The sequence below is a fragment of the Malurus melanocephalus genome, unplaced genomic scaffold (assembly GCF_030028575.1).
Source record: "Malurus melanocephalus ecotype Western Australia unplaced genomic scaffold, MMel_1.1 scaffold_67, whole genome shotgun sequence".
NCBI lineage: Eukaryota > Metazoa > Chordata > Aves > Passeriformes > Maluridae > Malurus > Malurus melanocephalus.
Window position 1 is genome coordinate 1,179,505 of NW_026623299.1, and position 19,400 is coordinate 1,198,904.

General features: G+C 40.1%; 1 protein-coding gene across 1 annotated transcript in view; it reads right to left on the reverse strand.

The window, feature by feature from the left end:
• Window positions 1–19,400, reverse strand: part of NCKAP5 (NCK associated protein 5) — a 346,786-nt gene that overhangs the window by 7,637 nt on the left and 319,749 nt on the right. The window contains exons 18-19 of the mRNA XM_057366537.1: window positions 18,872–19,001; window positions 16,135–16,322 (exon numbers count right to left, since the gene is read on the reverse strand). Coding sequence (XP_057222520.1) covers window positions 16,135–16,322; window positions 18,872–19,001 — 318 coding nt within the window. The remainder of the gene's footprint in view (window positions 1–16,134; window positions 16,323–18,871; window positions 19,002–19,400) is intronic.

Genomic DNA, 19,400 nt, shown 5'->3' on the forward strand with positions numbered 1-19,400 from the left:
AAAGCAATTAAACACCAGCGCTTTCTCCAGAAGGCAAAGCAGAGCCTCACTCTGCTCACATTTGCAGAATCACCAATTTTGCTTCTCACAGAGGGAATCTACCCACTAAAAGCAATGCTTAGTGCAATCAGAAGCTCACCACAAGGCATTAAGGAAGAAATATCCATGGTGAGAAAGGAAGCKGTTACTCAGTTTTTAGAACCTGATGGACTGAAAATGAACAAGAGATGTATAAGATTCACTTTACTTCTCAGAGATCCTTTTAGCCTCACTTGTAGAGGGACCTAAACGGCAATTTTTTTCTGATTTTCTAGTGATTGAAAAAAATTGCAGTGAAGAAAAGTCCTTCTGAAAGGTAAGATTGGTGACAAAGTTATTGAACTTAGCCATTTGAAGGTCAATGCTCTTCCTTGACAGAATTATAGGAAGGGTTATCTTGCCAGTGATAMCCAAATGGTACTGGAACTACGCAGTCGAAATAACATCACTGTTTCAGTCTTCATCAAGCTGTATTTCACCTCACAGAATTTAAATATACAGAGGTTTGTCCTACTGAATGAAAGYAGCTATCCTTACCTTGATGAAAGAATGGCTGATTGTTTCAATAAAGAAGGGGCTTCATAAAAAAGGAGCTCCAATTTCATCTGAGACTAGAGGTTTGGATGATTTTTTTAATTAGGATACTTACACAGAACTGAATCAAAGAGGGAAAAAAAGTATAGTTCAAGAATTTATTTTTTTTTTAATCCAGTACCAAATTCAGTTCTTAAAGAAATAGATTCTCCCATTTGACTGAGGCAAAAATCTCTCTCTCAAACTCGGTAAATGCAGCATTGTACTGATATAACATATAATCTCAYGGACATTTTCAGTAATCAGAGTAATTTTTTCTGTATGGCTGAACTATTCTCAGACTATTTTTCCTGAGTATTAGCTGTGTTCTTACCCATCTTCATSTTCCACCTTTGGCTTTTTTGAATAAGACAATTTATTTTGGTAGTTACAAAGACACTTATCCCCTCTSTCTCTAGTGATGCCTCAGTTCCTGGCCTGTAATGTCTGTATGTCAGTCATCCGGAATACTGGAATTGGAAAAATGGAATCACACTGCAAAAGGTAATTGGAAGTGGGTAACCATTTTCCTCACTAGAAATCCTATCTTTTGTGTACTGGACTAGATTCATAGCCTGTGACCATCCAGCTGACCTGTGGGTAAGAAGACACAAGCAGTAGATAGAGAAYCATGGAATAATAGAACTTTTTAGGTTAGAAAAGACCTTTAAGATCACTGARTYCARCCACTGAAGTAGCAAGATTATGTGGCAGGGTCAAGAGCAAATCAGCAGGATGCCAATAGCACGTAGCAGTAATTCTCCCAGCTATGAAGACTGGCTTGTTTTAATGTTTTGCATTAAGAGGGCTGTGCTGTCTCGGGGAGAGTTCAATGAGCCTGAATCTCTGCTGGAAAACCCACAGAGGAAGGAAAGCAAATGTTCCTTCTTACAAGTTCTCAAAATGATTCACAGAGGTAGTTTAAACAAAAGAATGAGTTCCACAGCAAATTGGGTTGGTTTTTTTTTTTTTTAGCCTCTGAGAAGGAGGGAAATTTGGGAAGAGACAAACAATCTTTCCAGACCCATCAGTTCCCCTCTGTGTGACCACAACACTCGGGTGCTGTGGAGGGAGCCTTCATGTCCTTGGTGAACACACATCAGGACTGAAGCTCTTCCAACTCTCACCAGGACTACAAAGGTCACAATTTTAGAATTTGGAAGCAGGGCCTTCTTAATTCTTAAAAAAAATTCTTAAAAGTCCAAAAACATAGTTTATTTTAGGAGTCTGAAGTTGACATTTCACTTTCCACTACAGATTTAATTAACTCCCTACATATCAGAGATTTTTTACTTCTAACAATTCTAACCAAAACCCACTGCCCTTTCTCTCCCCTCCTGTAACACCTGGCCTATGGAAGGCACTAAAGRAATCCAATGCTCTGCATCTTCCCTAAGTGAGGGTTATGGGCTGGGGCTGGGCAGTCCTGCACTGGTAAATGCTCCTTAAAACAAGAGGCAGAGCCCAGGCTGCATTCCAGTAAAGCTACAGTAGCCTGAATTACATGCATATTGTTTCCTGACCCTGTGCAATGAGACTATGGAAGTTTCTTTGTCATCAGAGAAAACTGGGACAAGACAGATGCAAATAACAATGCTGGGTGCATGAGTTTTCCTGCCACCTCTCCAGCTGATGTTATGAGCTGCAGTYTTCAGCACTGAGGCGAGCAAAGCATGAATTGCAGATGGAAACCTATGTTTTAAGTTCATCTGCTACCAAATCCTACATAACGGCACAGTTATTTACATGGACTTTCTAAATTTATGCAAACAATTTATCTCCGCTGTAGGGCTGAATATTTCAGGGACAGCAGCACAACACGCACGAAAATCCAAGCGAGGGTTTCAGGCACAGGCTGCAAAACCAAATTAAAGTAGAAGGATAAATCCTCTCTTGCAATTTTTAGTTCATTTCAGTACAGCAAGTTGTATCAATAAAAAGCCTATAGTATAAGTCAGCTAGAAAATAAATGCTATGAAGGATGTTCCRTTTTATGTTGCTTGAATTTGATTAGTGATTAGTCCTGGTGGTTAAACCACATGGGAACAGTAATCAAGGTTTCTCTACTGTGGTTCTGTAACAACTGGAAAACACTGTTGGCTCATGTCCTATTCCATGATGGGATATTAACCTAAAATMTAATTAATATATGAGTGAATTACATTTCTAGAAACATACTATATTATAATCAATTTTAAGTGAGTTCCTAACAGGAGATAAGATGAAGAAAAAGCTGTAGAATTACTAGAGGCTGATAAATTCTGTTTACTGTGACTGATGATTTTTATGGAGGATAATTTTACAATCCATCAAACTTTTGTCAGTTCAAGAATCATGCTGCCAAACGTATGCAGTAAATTAATTTTTAAATTTACATATTTATTAAAAATCTTATTGAAAACAGCAGGAAGTAAGCCTTGTTTGAATAATAAAATAACTTGTTATTCTTCTGGAAAGAAAACAAAAAAACCCAACCTTCTATTAAGATGATTTTATAGCAAGGCAATAATTATAAACAACTACATGAATTAGTTAACCAAACACTGTGTTAAATAGCCAACCCAAAAATTAATCAGGAATTTTAAAAAAAACCTGTTGGAAGATAATCAAGTAAAAAATGCAATTTAAAAGCTAAGAAATTCATGGCTGAGTTTCAGATGTGCTGGAGGACAGGTTTTCTAACGCAGGCTGTTGGCTGGAGCTCCTGGAATYCTGGTGGAAGCACAGGGAGCTGCAGGTGTCTGCCCGTGAATTTGGGTGATAGTGCTTTCCTTAACTCTAAAGGATGCTCAAAAAAACCCACTGTTGCTTTATTATTAAGAGAACTAACAATTAGAATCATCAGAAATAAGAATTTAGAATTAAGCAGAGGAATGCTGGGCACCCAGATGACCACTGCTGGAGATGCAGATGGAAGCTCCCACAGCCAGGAGATTTATAAGCAYTGAACTTGCCTCCTCACTGAATTAAAGCAGTGATATCCATTTTGATTAACATGCACATCATCTGGCTGTGATCCGAGGGGAATTTCAGTTAATTTATGGATTTAGATGTGTTTGCTTCATCTTTTAGAAAGSAGTGCATCTGTTTCTGGTCGTGAGAAGCTCTCCGGTGCTTCGTGGCTCAGCCAGGCGTGCAGAAYGGGTCCCTCTGGGATCTGCAGGAGGCATTAGTGCCTGCAAACCCTCCGTGAGGGCACAGCCTCCTAACAGAAAACTCAAGGACAAGTGCTGGACTGRCCTTTGCCTTTCCACCTCCAGCTTCCCCAGATAGCAGCAAAGCTCAGGTTAAGCATCTGACAGGATCTGAAAGGCTGGAAACTGTGCTGAGCCCACCTGGGTTATAAAAGGTCCTTCTTAGGTTGTGAGGTATTATTTTGGCAAGGTTCTTGAGGCTTTTTCAGAGAAAATATATATTGGGAACCCTGGTTCTGTGGGGCCTGACCCCCTCTGTCTGGCTGTGAGAAAAGCTTTGTTGGGAATGACTCAAAAAGGAATTTGGCGTGAAGAACCAGCATAGGCTCCTGAACTCACAGTGGCCTTCCTGCAGGGACAGAATAATGTAGTATTTTTTTTTTTTGCATTGATTTTGCTGCAATTTGTGTGTAAAAAAAAAAAGAAATGTGTGAAGTGATAGCTGCCACATGACTGGATTTGCCGGACAAGTGCTTTAGGAGATTTATTGAGCTTGGCAATACAGAAGTGTTAGTGCTGTGTCAGTGCTGCAAAGTGCAGTGAGGTGCYGGTGATATGGAACACGTTCCCATGCCTAAACCACAGATTGTGATATTGTTAATATAATAGACCACTAGGAGGACTAAAATACAACTGGAATTCATGCAGACACACGGTACAGCTAATATACACTCCCTTTTTGAATATCCAAAGATGACACAAACAGAAAATCTGGATGGAAATACAGAATAAAGCAGTTGCCAGGCTCTGCTAGTGAATGAATAATTTGAAAAAATATGTTGCTGGAAATGAGCAGGCATTTAATATTTATTGGAATAAAAAAAAATCTTTTAAGTGGTGATTTCTCCAATACCTCAGATTATTCAGGACTCAAATACTTGTCATAATGGAATTAAAATTTCCTCCATGCACAGACATGGTTAGGAACCCTGTATGGACAGCAGGACTACTGAWGGTTGTAGAGTTCTGCCCATGCAAAACTTTGCAGGATCAGGGGGTGAATTTGTTTTTGACATTCTGAAAATTCCTCATCAGAGGAGCGATGTGTTTATGGCTAGCCCTTGTAATGCAAGATCCCATCTTGAGCAAGAATGCTTGATGAGAATATTAAGTGATAATGATTATTTGCTTAGCGCTGCTGTGGGGCCTTCCAAGCTCCCAAAGCAGCCTGCTAACAGTACTAGATTAAATTCCAAATGCAGCTGGAAGGTATTATTTATATTYTTTATTTAAAAATGGGGAATTTAATAGCAAGAGAGGTTTAGCAATTTGGACATTCAACCAGAACATCATCCCTGTCTCCACAGTCCTGCACWCTTGTCTGCTAAGCTTTTTGTCACTATTTGAAATTTTTTTTTCTTCTTTTTTTTTCATTTGCAGGCAAAAAATTCTCAGTGGAAAGACAGAGGCTTATTGTTCTCACTAGGGAGCATCTGAAATACTCTTCAACATACAGGACCTGGCATTTTATCCACTGAATGTGGTGGTTAATCGAATGCTTTGCACTGACTTACTAGAGTTTGGATCAGACTCTTGATGCATTAGAGAGATAAATTATTTAACTTACTGAGTTCCCCTAGAAACAAAATATTGAGCGGCAAACAAAGCTAACAAACACCAAATGGGATGCCATCTGCTGCAATGAGCAGAACATGACCAGTTCCCCCAATGCTTGAGATTTCTCCAAAACACAATTTGAAATACATTTGTTGAACTCCCAACTGTCTCACAGAATTGGCTTAGCCCAGGTTAGTGAATGCTAACGCCACCAGCAGCAGCAAGGCAGGCTATGATGTATCAAATGATGATTTMATTTCTGTTGGACTGCCCTGTGTAAACTGTCAGGGTTTTGTGCTGTTTAGAGCCCATGGAGATGTTTGCCTTTGTTCCTGTGTCCTGGGGCCTGTGGACACTGAGTGGTTTCTCCCCCTGGGTAAACATGAATGGTAATTATCCATATAATGCTGCATTCATAAATCTGGGTTTTGCTATGCTTTGACATCCAGGCTCCATGGAGAAACAGGATATGGAGGCAAAAGTTCTCCTTCCCACAGACGTCTCTCTCAGGAATGGCACGAGAGCTGAAATTCCAAGCCCAGAGCATTCCCTGCTTTGTATGAAAGTTTTTGGCTGTGGAGGAGAGAGAGTGGGCTCCCCAACACTTTCACAGGAACAGAAGGACAGCGCTGAGCTAAAAGCAGAGCGTGTGACGCCTGTGGGTGACATCAGCGTTAGCCCCCTTTCCGCTCCCCAGGCACACRAATTGGGCAACCAGGCAGCTTTTATGTAAAAAACTGAAACCCAGCAGCATTTGCCTTGGAGAACAAGAGGATCAAGGTCTCCATACCCAAATTTCCTGCCCAGCCAGACACTTCATCTTGTCAGATCACCACGACAAGTGACGAAAWTACCACAAACAGAGCCTCCAAATACAATTTAGTCCTTAACAGTCAACCAGGAGGGCTCCAACCCTCACAAGACACAGTCCCAGGTGGTGGCTGCTGTCCTTGGCTTGCTCTGCTGCCTCTGTTGTCAGCACTGTGCTATTAATGATGTCATAACRCAGCTCCCATGTTTTCACAATGGATTTTATTTGTAGAAATGCTGCATTGTAAATGCTGAGCTCTCTGTACTCTGGCTCTTTATAGTGGTTCTAGGAAATGTTAAAAGATGGGATGGTGTTCCTATAATAGCGACAGTAAAAATATTCTGTAAAATTATACAAATGRAAGTTTTAGCTTTTTTCCAGTTGCTCATACACTAATGCTATGGAAAACGCAATAAAGAAATGGATCTAAAAATATRAAGAATTTCATTATGATATGATCTTAATGGGAACACAGTAGGACCAGATTAAAAGAGCAGAGTATTTGGCCTTCCTTTTAACTTGGGGGAAATGTCTGCTGACGTTCCATGTCATTGCCCACAAAGCCAATGTACAGAAGCAGGATGCTACAGACCAGAATTCTGCCAGTTAGAGGGAGAGCAAACCAATTTTCAAGCACCTATATAAACATCATTTCCCCAGGATCCAAATAACACGAATCGCTCAGAGACATCAGCGAAAGCTACAGATTTGTRCCCTTGAAAACTGGGCCGCTAAAGTGTCTAAATATCAATTTAGRCACAGCCATTAAGAAAAGAAGCTTGAAAAAACCTGACCTTTATTTTTACTGATTAGAGGCCATAAACAAGTCTCCTCTTAGGCTATGCAGAGAAAAATAATTGTTGCAAGAGCAAACAAGAAGCATGTGCTGTCTGCTTGGCGACTTCTGCTCCTCAATTTCAGGCATTGTCTGAAAATCTCTTACATTTCAAATCTGCTTTTCATCTTATTATATGTGTTACCAACAAGTTTCCCAAACTGGTAACTTTTTTTTTTGTTAGAAGAAATATCATAGACTATTACTGCATAATTAACATTTTAATTTTATAATCCACAGCAACACACTCTATTCATATTTAATTTCTTCATTTCCACCCACTTCTGCTTTACTCTTCATCCTCCCCAAACCATCTGAGGCCTTGTTTTAGAGTTTGCTKTACAGAGCATTCAGTAACCCATAGGATATGTGCATATATAATAAGTTGTCAGAAAAATCACTTTAAAGTGTTTGACTGGCAATTTTTCAGATAATAATCACTTGGGGCTTGATTTGCTGAGAATAACAATAGAATAGCTAAGGGAAGTTCTTCAGGCTACAGTTTTTTATGGTATGTAAAATTTTTAGTGACCTCTATTAATGAGGAGGCAAAGGATGGAGAAATTGAGAGAAGGTGGCACTAATGGGAGCAGAGCCATCAGGTTGTGTCTCAGTCATTGATGGATTGATGGAGCAGCTCAGGCTGGGAGTGCTCTGACATGTGCTATGAAAACTTGTATCACTCTTTTTACCTTTGTGAACAATAGGCAGACATTTGAATTATGTAACTACATCTTATGAACTTCCCAAAGTTCCCTTTGTCACTTATTGCTGCTAAATCTGTTAAATACCATTTGTTTTTCTCATCAGATACAAACATTACTTTTCATTTCAATGTTTTTTGTCAACATTTGACATAAAATTTGCCTTCTTTTCAAAGACCATGTTGATTAAGATATTATTGTCTTGTGCATATGGAAATAAAAAGTATCCTCTTAAAAAYAGAAATAATTTGCTAACATATTCTMAGTATATTGCCACAATTCCTGCTACCATCAGCTRTGTAACTTACTCCTCACATATTCTCCTTGGTACAGAACTCTCTCACTAAAAGATCAGTCATTTCCCACCCTTCTCTGCAGGATATTTGAGTGCTTTATGCAAAACATATCACTGTTATAGATGGRGAAGGCAAGTTTCAGCTGGAAAAACTATTCACAAAAATATTACAGCGTTGTTCATCTCATTTAACTCTGCAAATCACATGTTCCTCTTGGAGTCAAAATATTTTCCAGCTTCAGAAAACAAACAGCTCACTGCACACTGTGCCCTACTGCTCTCATCTTGATTGAGTCAATCCAATGTTTATTGGATCCAATCTATTTTTTAGCTTTTTCTTTTATTACTAATATAATTTCTACCACTACAACAATTACACTATCTCACATGCTTRCTAATATTCATCATTTGTCACTGTTAATGTGCCCTGAATTCCATTTTGGCCCACAGTATTATTACAATATTCCAATTCAACAGCGAGAGAAATGAAACCCGAAGCTTTATTTCCAAAGATGAGGGACTGAAGAGAGCCTGGTTACAAATGGCAGAAACACRAGTGCACTTTGGGCCATGCTGCAAATCACATCAGCTCCATCTRTCAAACCTCTGAAAAACAGCCCGGAACATTTGCCACTCGGGGAAATCACTAGTAAATGATACTTTTATTCCGCCTGTACTTTTGGTTCTTACTGGACTAAAGAATCTTCCTACTTACACCTAAGAGCCCCTGTGCCTATTAAACCCACATGTAATCTCCAGTTACACAGGCAAATAGGCACTGGAGTGCTGGGGATGGGGATGGAGGGAGCAAAAGGGGTGTGCAGGGACCGAATGAGTCGGGGTCTCACCCACACCCCGCTAACTGCAGTGCTCAGCCCTGCTGAGAAATGACCCAGGGTACCCAGGGTACCATCAGAGCTGTGCCAGGACAGGCTCCCTGGAAATTGGCTCTGCACAGCTCTGTGTCTGTGTTCTCTGGGCACTCGCACACGAGCAGCTTTGGGCTGAGCCTCAGCGACTCCAGCAAATGAACTGTGGGGCTTTCTGCAACATCTGGACCAGGTGTAATGTGGTAATGCAGCTCCTGCATGCTGCAAAGACAAGATTCTCTCTGTGATTTGAATTTACTTGCTGAGATGGTGGGGTGTGGGGTTTCTGCTCCACTGATGAAGTTTTTCCASTGAGAAAGGGCAAAGTTCTCCCCTGCTTACAGTGCAAAGGGGTTCAGCGAGCACAGCGCTCCAGCTGTGGCCACATCTCAGTGCTTTTCTTTAACTCAGACAAGCCCCCACATCTGCACATGGCACTGGACAAACCACACAGGCACAGTTCTCTCAGTGCTGGGAGTGACTGGGGTGTTTATCACTCTGTGACACTGTRCCATGGGCACTGGAACTGCACCTACACACTCTGCGATGCTCTAAGCCCTCCACTTTCCTGCTTTCCACTTCTCTCAAACATCCAAACCATTCTCCTGCTAGCCTTGCACACACCATGTGTTTTAAATGCCACACAGCCTGCTCTACTACGCCAAGAACTTTCTGTCCCTCACTGATACCCAAATACTCTTAAAACTACATGCTCAAAGACAGTTGAGTTAAAATGTCGCCACCTACCCATCCCCATAAATACACTAACAGAACATAAAATAGCCTTTCTACCAGCTGGAGGGCTAGTCAGAATGGGGTTTGGTGGCACAGTACTGAAACTACAGAGGCCATTAGTGCTAGAAGCAGAACTGCTTCAGCAGATAACAGCTTCCAGCRTTTTTTTAGGGTTATGTTTTCCCTAAAAATGTCCCCTGCATGCCATTAAAAAGTTATTTTTCGCTGGTGGACACTGCATTCCAAATGTTGTTGTTTTATCTTGCCAAAAACTTTTAAAACCTCAAGAAAGTTATGGAGAATGCTATCAYCCTCCTTGCTGAGCCACTCTCCATTGCATAATTTTTTCCTAAAACTCTCGGCAGCATAAGAAACCTCAGCAGTTTCACCTAGAAGGCACAGGGAGAGAAATGAGTCTGTATAACTGCAGCTTTTTACTGTTGCCAAGCCAGTTCCTCAGGCTGGCTGTAAGGATGTTCTTCCACACCACACAACATTTCTCTTAAGTGATGTGTGTCGAGTGAGACTTTGGTCCCAGCAGACTGCCTAGCGAGGCTTCAAATTGCTTGTTTTGCTGTCTCTTCACTTTACTTTTTGGGGGCAGCTTTGATGGCAAGGTATTAGAAACTATAAATAYCTCATTGGGAATATAAGGCTTGGAAGCAGATCTTGGAACGTGMACTTGCCCTGTGGAGGAGAAAAACATGCAGATACGAGTGGTTTGTTGTCTGCAGGAGTCTTAACCTATTTCTAATTTAACTTGAGCCGAATCAGACTTTAGGCTGCAAAGAATATGTTTAATTCTGTATTATTCCCAGGGGTGGTATGGTCAAATCTGTTTTCTTCTTGTGTTGTCAGACACTCMTATACAATTCCCCTGGCAATAGGTCTTACATCAGCTGGGGCAATTACTCAGACAGGCCTTGCTTTGACGGCACAAGTGTTGCATTGCTCATTTGGGATCAAACCCCTTCGATCACACAGAGGGGAAGGCTGGCAGCCCCAAAACTGTCACTGGAACAATTCTATTGAGGCAATTTTGGCAAATGGAAATGTGTAATTCAAAGGTCCCCATGAGGCCACACTCAGGGATCACATGGTGAATATTGATATCACCAAATGTTTACATTAGTAGATCACCTCCCTAAACACATGCAAGGATTCATTATATTCATTCCTTACTTCAAAGAAAAGCAATGATTTTAAAACACCAAAGGTGGGTGAACGAGACTGCAGACTTATTCCCCATCTGCAGATTGTACAATGGCAGTTTATTCCTTAATATCTTAGGTTCATCAGGGCTAGGAAAGCAAATCAAGCTGATTCCCCTCTCTTAAGCCTGGTAAGAAAAATAGCAAAGAGGAGGTGAGGTTTCTGTGCTTGACATGCAGCAAACTAAATTGTGCAATTAGTACACAGAAACCTACTATCAACTAATTTCTGCATTTGATCCAGCCCATTAGATGCCTTCTCTTATTGACAAGGCACCTCTTCCACCTTCCATTGCTTTCCAGTATAATAATTTGTAAGAGCTGCTTCAAACTCTGTATCTGCAGCGACACACACATTGTACAAAACAAGGTAAGATCGAGGTCATCAGGAGCATTTGCTGTTTTCTTGGGGCTGTAACATGACATAGGTGTTGCTGTCACCAATTTRCAGACAGCACAACAGATCCTGCTGGCCCAGCTGCAGGTGCTCATGTTCTTATGAAAGCAAAAAGAAAGTAATTATTTAGTGCTCACCAGAGTGTGCACTGAGATGTGGTTTCACTCTCCAAAATACAGATGGTAGCTACATTAGCTGATTTTTACTGGTTCCCCACAGAGGAAAGTTTGGAGAAATGTTCCTGTTTTTAACTTTGGGTTGTAAGTTTGGTATTCAGGATAAGGCATCTGCTGGTCAGGGGAAAGGAAGAAAGTAGTTCCACAGGGCAATACCTCCTTTCCAATACCTCCTAAGACTCCTTTAAAGTCTTAGGACACAGCTCTTCCCAAGTGCTAATTGGACCCAAATCATTATCTTAGGCTTTTCTACATGAGATAAGCAGAATCCCTCCCTAAGCACATCTGATAATGTGCAAAAAATTAATTCTCTGTGAAAGCAGAGTGCACATGGTCTCCCCCAGAACTACTTCAGATGCTTAAATACAGAGAATCTTTTTAAAGAGAGACTTGATTAAAGAGCCTTAGAGCTTCTTGCTTTCAGAGAGAACAAGGCACCTTCAGAAAGGGTCTCAGAGAACCCAAATAAGGCACACAAACTTTTCTGGTACCTTCTCCAAGACCTGCCGAAAGATGTGAACAGTGCAAAATACCAGTGTGCTGCCAGTTTGTACCTTAGTTCAAGTCTGACTGATCTCGGTAGGAGATGAGGTGCAAGAAGCAGCAGCTCAGGCCTTTATTTGCCCCTCACTCTTGTTTAGTGCAGCCTGCAGAGGTGTCTGGGCTGCTCTAARTGATGCTGTAATTCAGCAGGGCTGGAAAACCCTCGACAGAGTCAGCTGAATGCTCGGAGATCCTTGAGGATGGCAAGTGCTGTGCAATTACCAGACTCAGTCTTGTTTCCAGTCCTTTTCGTGGGTATTCTCCTCTGCTAATAGGAGGCTTGTGAGCACAACAAGTCAATCATACTGCATTAACTCCCAATCAGCTTACTCAGCTGGAAAATCCTTGAGTTTATCTGGGAATGCCGCCAGGTCAGTCCTATTTGTAAGTGCAGCCTAAACAGCAGCAACATCYCTAATTTTTCCTTTGCCTGTACTTGCCAGCACTCTCTAATGTCTACTTGAATTTCCAGACACGGTGATTTGAGCATTTGATCTCRTCCATGAATCATCTGTACCACACATAGAAACTCTGCCATGGTGGATATGGCTGTAATTTCATGTTGCTCAGAGAAGATTCTTTTGTTAAATGACTCCCCCAGTTCAAGTGCCCATGCAGTTAACAAGGAACTGTGCCAGAAATGTCAGATTTCTTATGCATCTCATCACAACTGGGGGAAAACAGGTGGAAAACTGAAAACTTCTGATGGGTACCAACCCCTTCCATAAGGGATCTGTTCTTTAAAGTGCTCAAAGCTTTGAAACCCAAGCAAGCCTTGATGGTGGCTCAAATTGGGTAATACAAGGGAGCAAGAAGGGCTGTATTCCAGAATAGAAGTATCTGATGGTTGGTTAAGGACAGAGAAGTAAACATATTTGTTATTATTTTTTGAGACCATAAGGATGATTAAGTAATAAAATCTTTGACCAATTCAATTACTGTTCCAAATATTTTCTATTTGATTATAAAATATACTAATAAACAATGGGCCTGGGGAAAGAAAATTCATCTTACAGGAATTCTGAATTCTTGTAAGACAAAAATCACTCGAGCTTTTTAAGTCTAAACAATAAATTAGCTGATAAAACATGAAATAATGTTTTTCTTGCATAAACGTGGCAACAATCATGATGTTGGCAAAGTGCTCAGGGCACTGCCAGTGTCTGCTGCAAGGAACAGGAACAGCTGTTTGATGCAGGGCTCAGTGAAGTTTCACTGACGAGGTGTCTCCCATGGGCTGACTGCAGTGGACTTTGGATCAGGTGCWGCATATATTGTATTAAATCAGAGAAATTACCATTCAAATAAAAAAGAATTCATTTGATACAAATAAAAATGAATGTTTCTTGTTTTGAAAATCCTACATGAGGAAAATACGCCATGGTGTTCATTTAAGTGGAAGTTTTCTGCTAAAGATTCAACACATTTTATTCCTTTCTTTGAAACCATGATTTTCTTGTTCAAAATCTTGCAGTGGGCCAAAGGATGACATAATTTCAGAATATGTTTTTTCAGGTAAAAATAAAAGTAATGCAAAACTGGTCTTAATGCCAAGAAAATTTAACCAGGATGCTGTTTAAGATTGCAACAGTAAGTATTTTTCCTTCCAATGTCTAAAAGCCCTTTTTAATTCCCCAGACTGTCCCTGCAGCATCCCTTTATCACAGTAATTGCCCATTTTCTCTTCTGAGGCTCCTGTACAGTACTTTTTTTTTTGCTGGTGAAACTGGCTGGGTGTAAACTTAGGAGGTGATGCTGGTGAATGTGCAGTTGAGAAGGAGAAAAACCAAATGCCAAGTGTGGGCTACCAGAGCCTCCTGACTCTCTCATTAGAGCTGAACCAGTGCTGTTCTGGAGCTCCACAGCAAAATTTAATTGGGTTCAGATGCTGTCACAGCACACTTCTCTTCAGACAAGCACTGTAAACTCATTCTGCCCATCACGACGCTTTTTTGACACACATCTTTTGTTTGTGTTTTTTTAAAGGCTTAACAAACACCCCTTGGGAATTAAACACAAAGCCTGTAGGATTTCCTTTWGCAAAATGACAGATACTCTGCATGRAAGCTGCATTATTCTCCCCTCAAAATGTATCTTTTTAAAAAAAATTTGTTTGCTGCAAGTGCCTCTGTGTCAGGTGTCCCCCTCTTTTAGTGGGTAATGTTCCAGATCACACAGCCYTAATTTAAACAGACTGTGGATCTTGGGTTGGACAAACTGCAGCTCAGAAAAAATTTGCTGTGCTGGTTCAAACAAGGAGTTCAGGGCAACCTGCTTTTCATGGTTACTTCCTCTCATTTGTCATTCTGAAAAGTTYAATCTAACAGGCAAATCTCTAGTGCTTTATTGAGCTTTTGCTGTTCACCGAGAGGCAATGCTGTTTGGAGAGCTATTTCAGATCCTTGAAAAGTAAACTCAAGAGCTCCCCAGCATATGGTATAAAAAATGCTGGGCTGGATGAGCTGCACCTGATGGCTTTTAGTTTAATGATGGAGTTTTACAGGATCCTAAGGCCAGTTCAAGGGGTTTGAGGGGTTTTGTTTAGGGTTTGAGGCTGATCCGGCACACTGCAGAGATGTCATATTCAAGGAAYGCATGAACAGAATTAATTAAAAGTAGATGCAACTCTGAGTTACTTTTCTAAAGTGGAACCAAATCTAATTGCTCTGTTAATAGCAAAAGACCTTGGCCTTCAGAAGGCAGAACTGATTTTTGTGGTTTTTCCATATACATATATATATATCTATATGCATACATATATAATTCATCTCCTACGCATAATTAAGCTATGAATTTCTGGATGTTCAAGATGAGGAATTAAAAGGATGCTCAAATTATTTTCCTGCGTGTACCCTTTTCAACACCCTTCTGCTACTATTTTTCCTTTTTTTCTTCCCAACTATGAAGCCAGATTATTTAAATTTGTTCTTTCTAATATGACCCAAATATATTAAAATGGAATCATATTCYGGGTAGTAATGAAATTTGGTTGATTGGAAAATGAGTCACATACATTTCAGGATTTTTCTTTTGAAGTTTGTGGTCAGTTAATATTCAGTTAAGCAGTACTTTCATGCCAGCAGTTGGAACAAACAGGAGCCACTGTCAGTTTGTTCTTSATATTCCTTCTGCATATTTGGCCCAGATTCCTGAAAGCTCCAAGACTCTAACTTTGGTTAATCACCTCTGAAGTTTCAAGGCACAGTCATTTCCTGAAACTGAAAACTGGGGTCTGGGAAGAGATAAAAATTCTTTTTCCTTTATGYACTGCACCAGTAAGTTTCAAATAGCAACTCATTCCTTATTTTCTGCTACCAGCTTTGTTTATAGTGCAACACACCCAAAATGTAAGTGCTACACACAGAAACAAAAGAGCTTTTGTCTGAAAAGAAGAGCTGGGGAAACAGACTGAACACGGAGGCAAAATGATTACACTGGATCATGGCTGGGTGTCTCTGTTTTCAAACAAATTGGCTTCTCAGATCAAAGGAGAGAGGGAAAGGAGAGATGATGAGAGGAGAAGGTATGAGAACAGAGCAGGAAAACAACAGGTTGAGAAGTTCCTCTTCTGAGTTTCGGAGACTGTGATTTCAGCTCAATGCTTTTAGAGACAGAAAAACAAATGGACCCACATGAAATAAGAGGAGAAAAGAAATTTGTTTCAGTTTAGCATCAGGATCAACTCATTAGATCAGGACTGACTTTCATCCAAATRATGGTTAAAACCATTAAATCTGGAATTCCAGAGCTAACACCAAGTTTTCAAAAGAGATCAGAAGATAGGTGATTTCCATAGCGTAATTTCATTTGCATTTTTGGGAATACTTCTTCTGAGTTTAAAGTCATTTAGTCCATATTGTTCTATATAAACTATCTAATTCTTTGTGAAGGAGCAGCCTTAAAAGACAAATTCTGTGTTTATTTGCTAGCTTTAAATTTCAGCTCCTCAGTAATGGTGGAGTGCAAGCCCTAGYCTGTCTCTGCTTGTCAATTTTGGAAGTCTAATTCTATGACAGGTGAGCATTCGAATGTAACATTCTGTTCTAAAAATATTCAGATCTTTACTCGTCTGCGGGTCATGTTTTTTTCAAGCCTGGTTCTAGTAATCAATCAACACACTGAAGGAAAAAACAAAAGGCAAGTAAAAATAATAAAGAACAAAATGAGAAGTAATATAAGAATTGCAGAAACTCACACTTGGGCTCTCCTTGCCCTTGCTGTCTTTACTGGAAGCTCCACTCAGCTGCTCAATTAAACTGTAATGTGTTAATTGYTCAGGTCCATCCTCTCCAAAATGGCCATAGAGACTGTGTTGGTATAAATCCAAAATYGACATTGGGTTTCCCAAAAACGACCTTCTCTGACTTTGTTTTTCCTGCACAGCTGCAAGAGATGTAAAATATAGTATCATTATGGCAGTCTACATAGATTTTAAAGTAATTTTACAATTTTTAAATGTAATTAAAAATGTTTTTAAGTATCTGTAATTCAATGCAATAGAAACATTAAAAATACTGGCTTCTAATTCTCCAATGCATATAAAGGGACTTTTCATACTTAACGTTTGTGATGGGGGAGATGGTACGAGACAGGAATTAATTTCCTTTCTTTTCGAATTATAGACAAGAGGGTTAATTTGGGGGATCTTCCTACTTAATTATTTGCAGTAAGTTTTCGCTCTTCTCTTTTAATAGATTTACATGGCAGATGTGCTAAGTTCCTTTAGCATATTTTTCAGTTTGACTGTGCTTGATAGTTCTTTATTTTTCACTGCRTTTTTAGTTAATGACTATAAAAGCACAGAAAATACACTGGTAAGGTAAAAAAGAGCTACAATCTTCTTGTAAATCCTGCCATAGCACAACAACATTAGGAATAAAACACCAGTTTACGAAGTCCAAGGCTGAAAAACCCATTCAGAAGAGAAAAACAAAAACAAAACCCCAAAATTCTGCAGCTTTATGAGAACAACACACAGGAAACAGATGTTGATCTGAATATTAAGTTTCTTTTCTCACACTTCTTGTACACAAACTTGGGAGAGCGTCTGCCTCCAATGCCTCCAACAGGATCACATCAGGATAGAGCCCAATTTATGAGATTGAAATCAAAACATTTTCATGGTTGGAAGAGAAGGATCTGGAATATTTGGCATATTCACCATTATTCTGCTGACCTTCTCCATAACATTGGGCAATGCACTGGGAATCTCATGCTAAGCCCATTAAATCAACAAAAGTCTTATCACTGACTTTTAATAGCCCCTGCATTGGGCACTCAGCCTTTCTGTTCCCTTCTCATTAATGGAAAATGAAAATCACTCCAACATTGTAATTGTGCAACCAGCAAGTTTGGGGATTCGGCTAATAAATGTAATTATCTATTAATATAAAAATATTCTCTGTGGATTGGTTTGCTGGGCTCCCTGCCCCAGCCTTGTGTGGATTTTTGAGGTTATATCACTCGTCTGCATAAAGACACTGAGACCTTTGAACACAGAATGGGATAAAGTATGGTTATTAACACGATGTGAGAACTGCATTTAGAGAGCCCAGAACAGAAACCCTGACTGTGAGGAATGACCACTGCAGAAATACTTTTGCAATAATGTGTCATAATCTTCTATTTGCCTCAATCACAATGATGTGTTTTATTCTCTTACTGGCTCAAAAGTGAGGCATATACACAAAACTAAATTTTTTTCTATGTAAAACAGTCACCTCAAGTCATGCTTAGATATCATTAAACTTGGAAACTGCTGCCATTTAATGAACAGACAACACACATTAAAAATCCTGGGGTTTTTCTGGCAAATTGTGATCAATAGAAAGAAAAAGCTTATTTACCCCTYTACAAAAACACATTTATTGCATTAAAATATGATTTGCAAAAAGCAAAATCTGTAAAAAAGAGTGTTTATGGGCCGACTGAAATGACTTGCAATATTTTACACAGATTACACCCACAAAGCTGCAGCAATAATGTAAATAAATGGCCCAAGCTCCCTGTTTTGCTCTCCCCCAAGGAATCACAAGGAATGGATTAGCTCTGAAAATGCCAAATGCTGAGCCCAGCTCTGAGCTGRCACTGAAGGGCACAGCACCCAGCCACTCTTGGTGATTGCCATTGTCACTGTGGTGGAGGTGCTGCAGGTGCTGATCTCTGCCARGCCAGGCTGGGGCAGCTCTCAGGGTTTCAGGGATGCTGAGACCTCGCACTGCCCTTTGCACTCACTGGAATTTTCCACCTCCAGGGGATCTGTGGCTGCAAGGRCAATGGCAGAGCTGCTCTMCCCTCACATCTGCACTGGAAGGTGGTCAAAGCACAGCAGGCTGGTGGTCAACACAAGCCAGCAATTTCTCGGGTTATTAAACACACAGAAAACTATTATCTCAAGAACTTCACTTAATGTATTTTTATCTACTGGAATTCAGTGAATTCTGAATTGCCACCAGTTCTCACTAGAAGCTTTGGTACGCGAAATCTGCAATATATATCCAGAGCACAACTGAGAGAGACTTCATTGGGGCACCATAACCAACTTCACCTTGATACAGAGGTTGGAGAGCTGTGGCCTTGATTGCTGCATTATTTCAACTGGCTGTATAATTAAAAAAAAAACAAAACCAACTATATTTATCGTCACCTTTCAATCTTGTAATAATGGTATTATTTTTATGTGCACTGCAGAGATTTATACAGAAAAACCTACAAGTAAAGACCCTACTAGCAAAAACTGTGGAAGAGGGGAAAGCGCATATACACATAATAAAAAGAAAAAGGTAATAAAAAGCTAATGGAAAATTAGACTGAAGGAAGATTTGGGCTTAGAAAGTGAAAACYAGACAGAAAGTTCAATGAAGGACACCATCTGCTGCTGAGTCAGAGAGGAGATGAGGGACATACATCTTTACGTACAAATTTTCAATTACCTTGTCTGTTGTTCTTTGTTAACTCCACAAGAGTCTCCTCTGCAGCTCTGAAATAAGTGCTGTCGTACTCTGGCTCTGGCTCACTGTCAGTGCTGCTCGCTGAGTACGTGCACACCCTCAGAGCTGTGTCCTGCACCCAAAAAGGCATGGCAGMAAGTCACACAAAGCAGATATATCAAAATAATGCTGAAGACAGTACGAGGAGCAGCACATTTTATACTCATCATGCGGTATAAATGGGTAGTTTCAACTGGAAAAGTCTGCATTACCAGTCTAACTCCCTCCAGTAAGTAATCATCTGACACGGGGGAAATAACACATTTTTGTMCTGCTCGGTCCCCTGAGACAGCCTGGCAGAAGGAATCCAGACTTTAACTTTTTTTTCCCCCCCTGTAACATTGTTTTCAATTCTACCAACATTTTCAGGTAATTTTATCCACCAAATTCAATTTTAGAACTTCTCAAGTATGTTTAATAGAGTCTATTTGTAACATGCAAAATTATCACACCACAAATGGTTTGCTGCAAG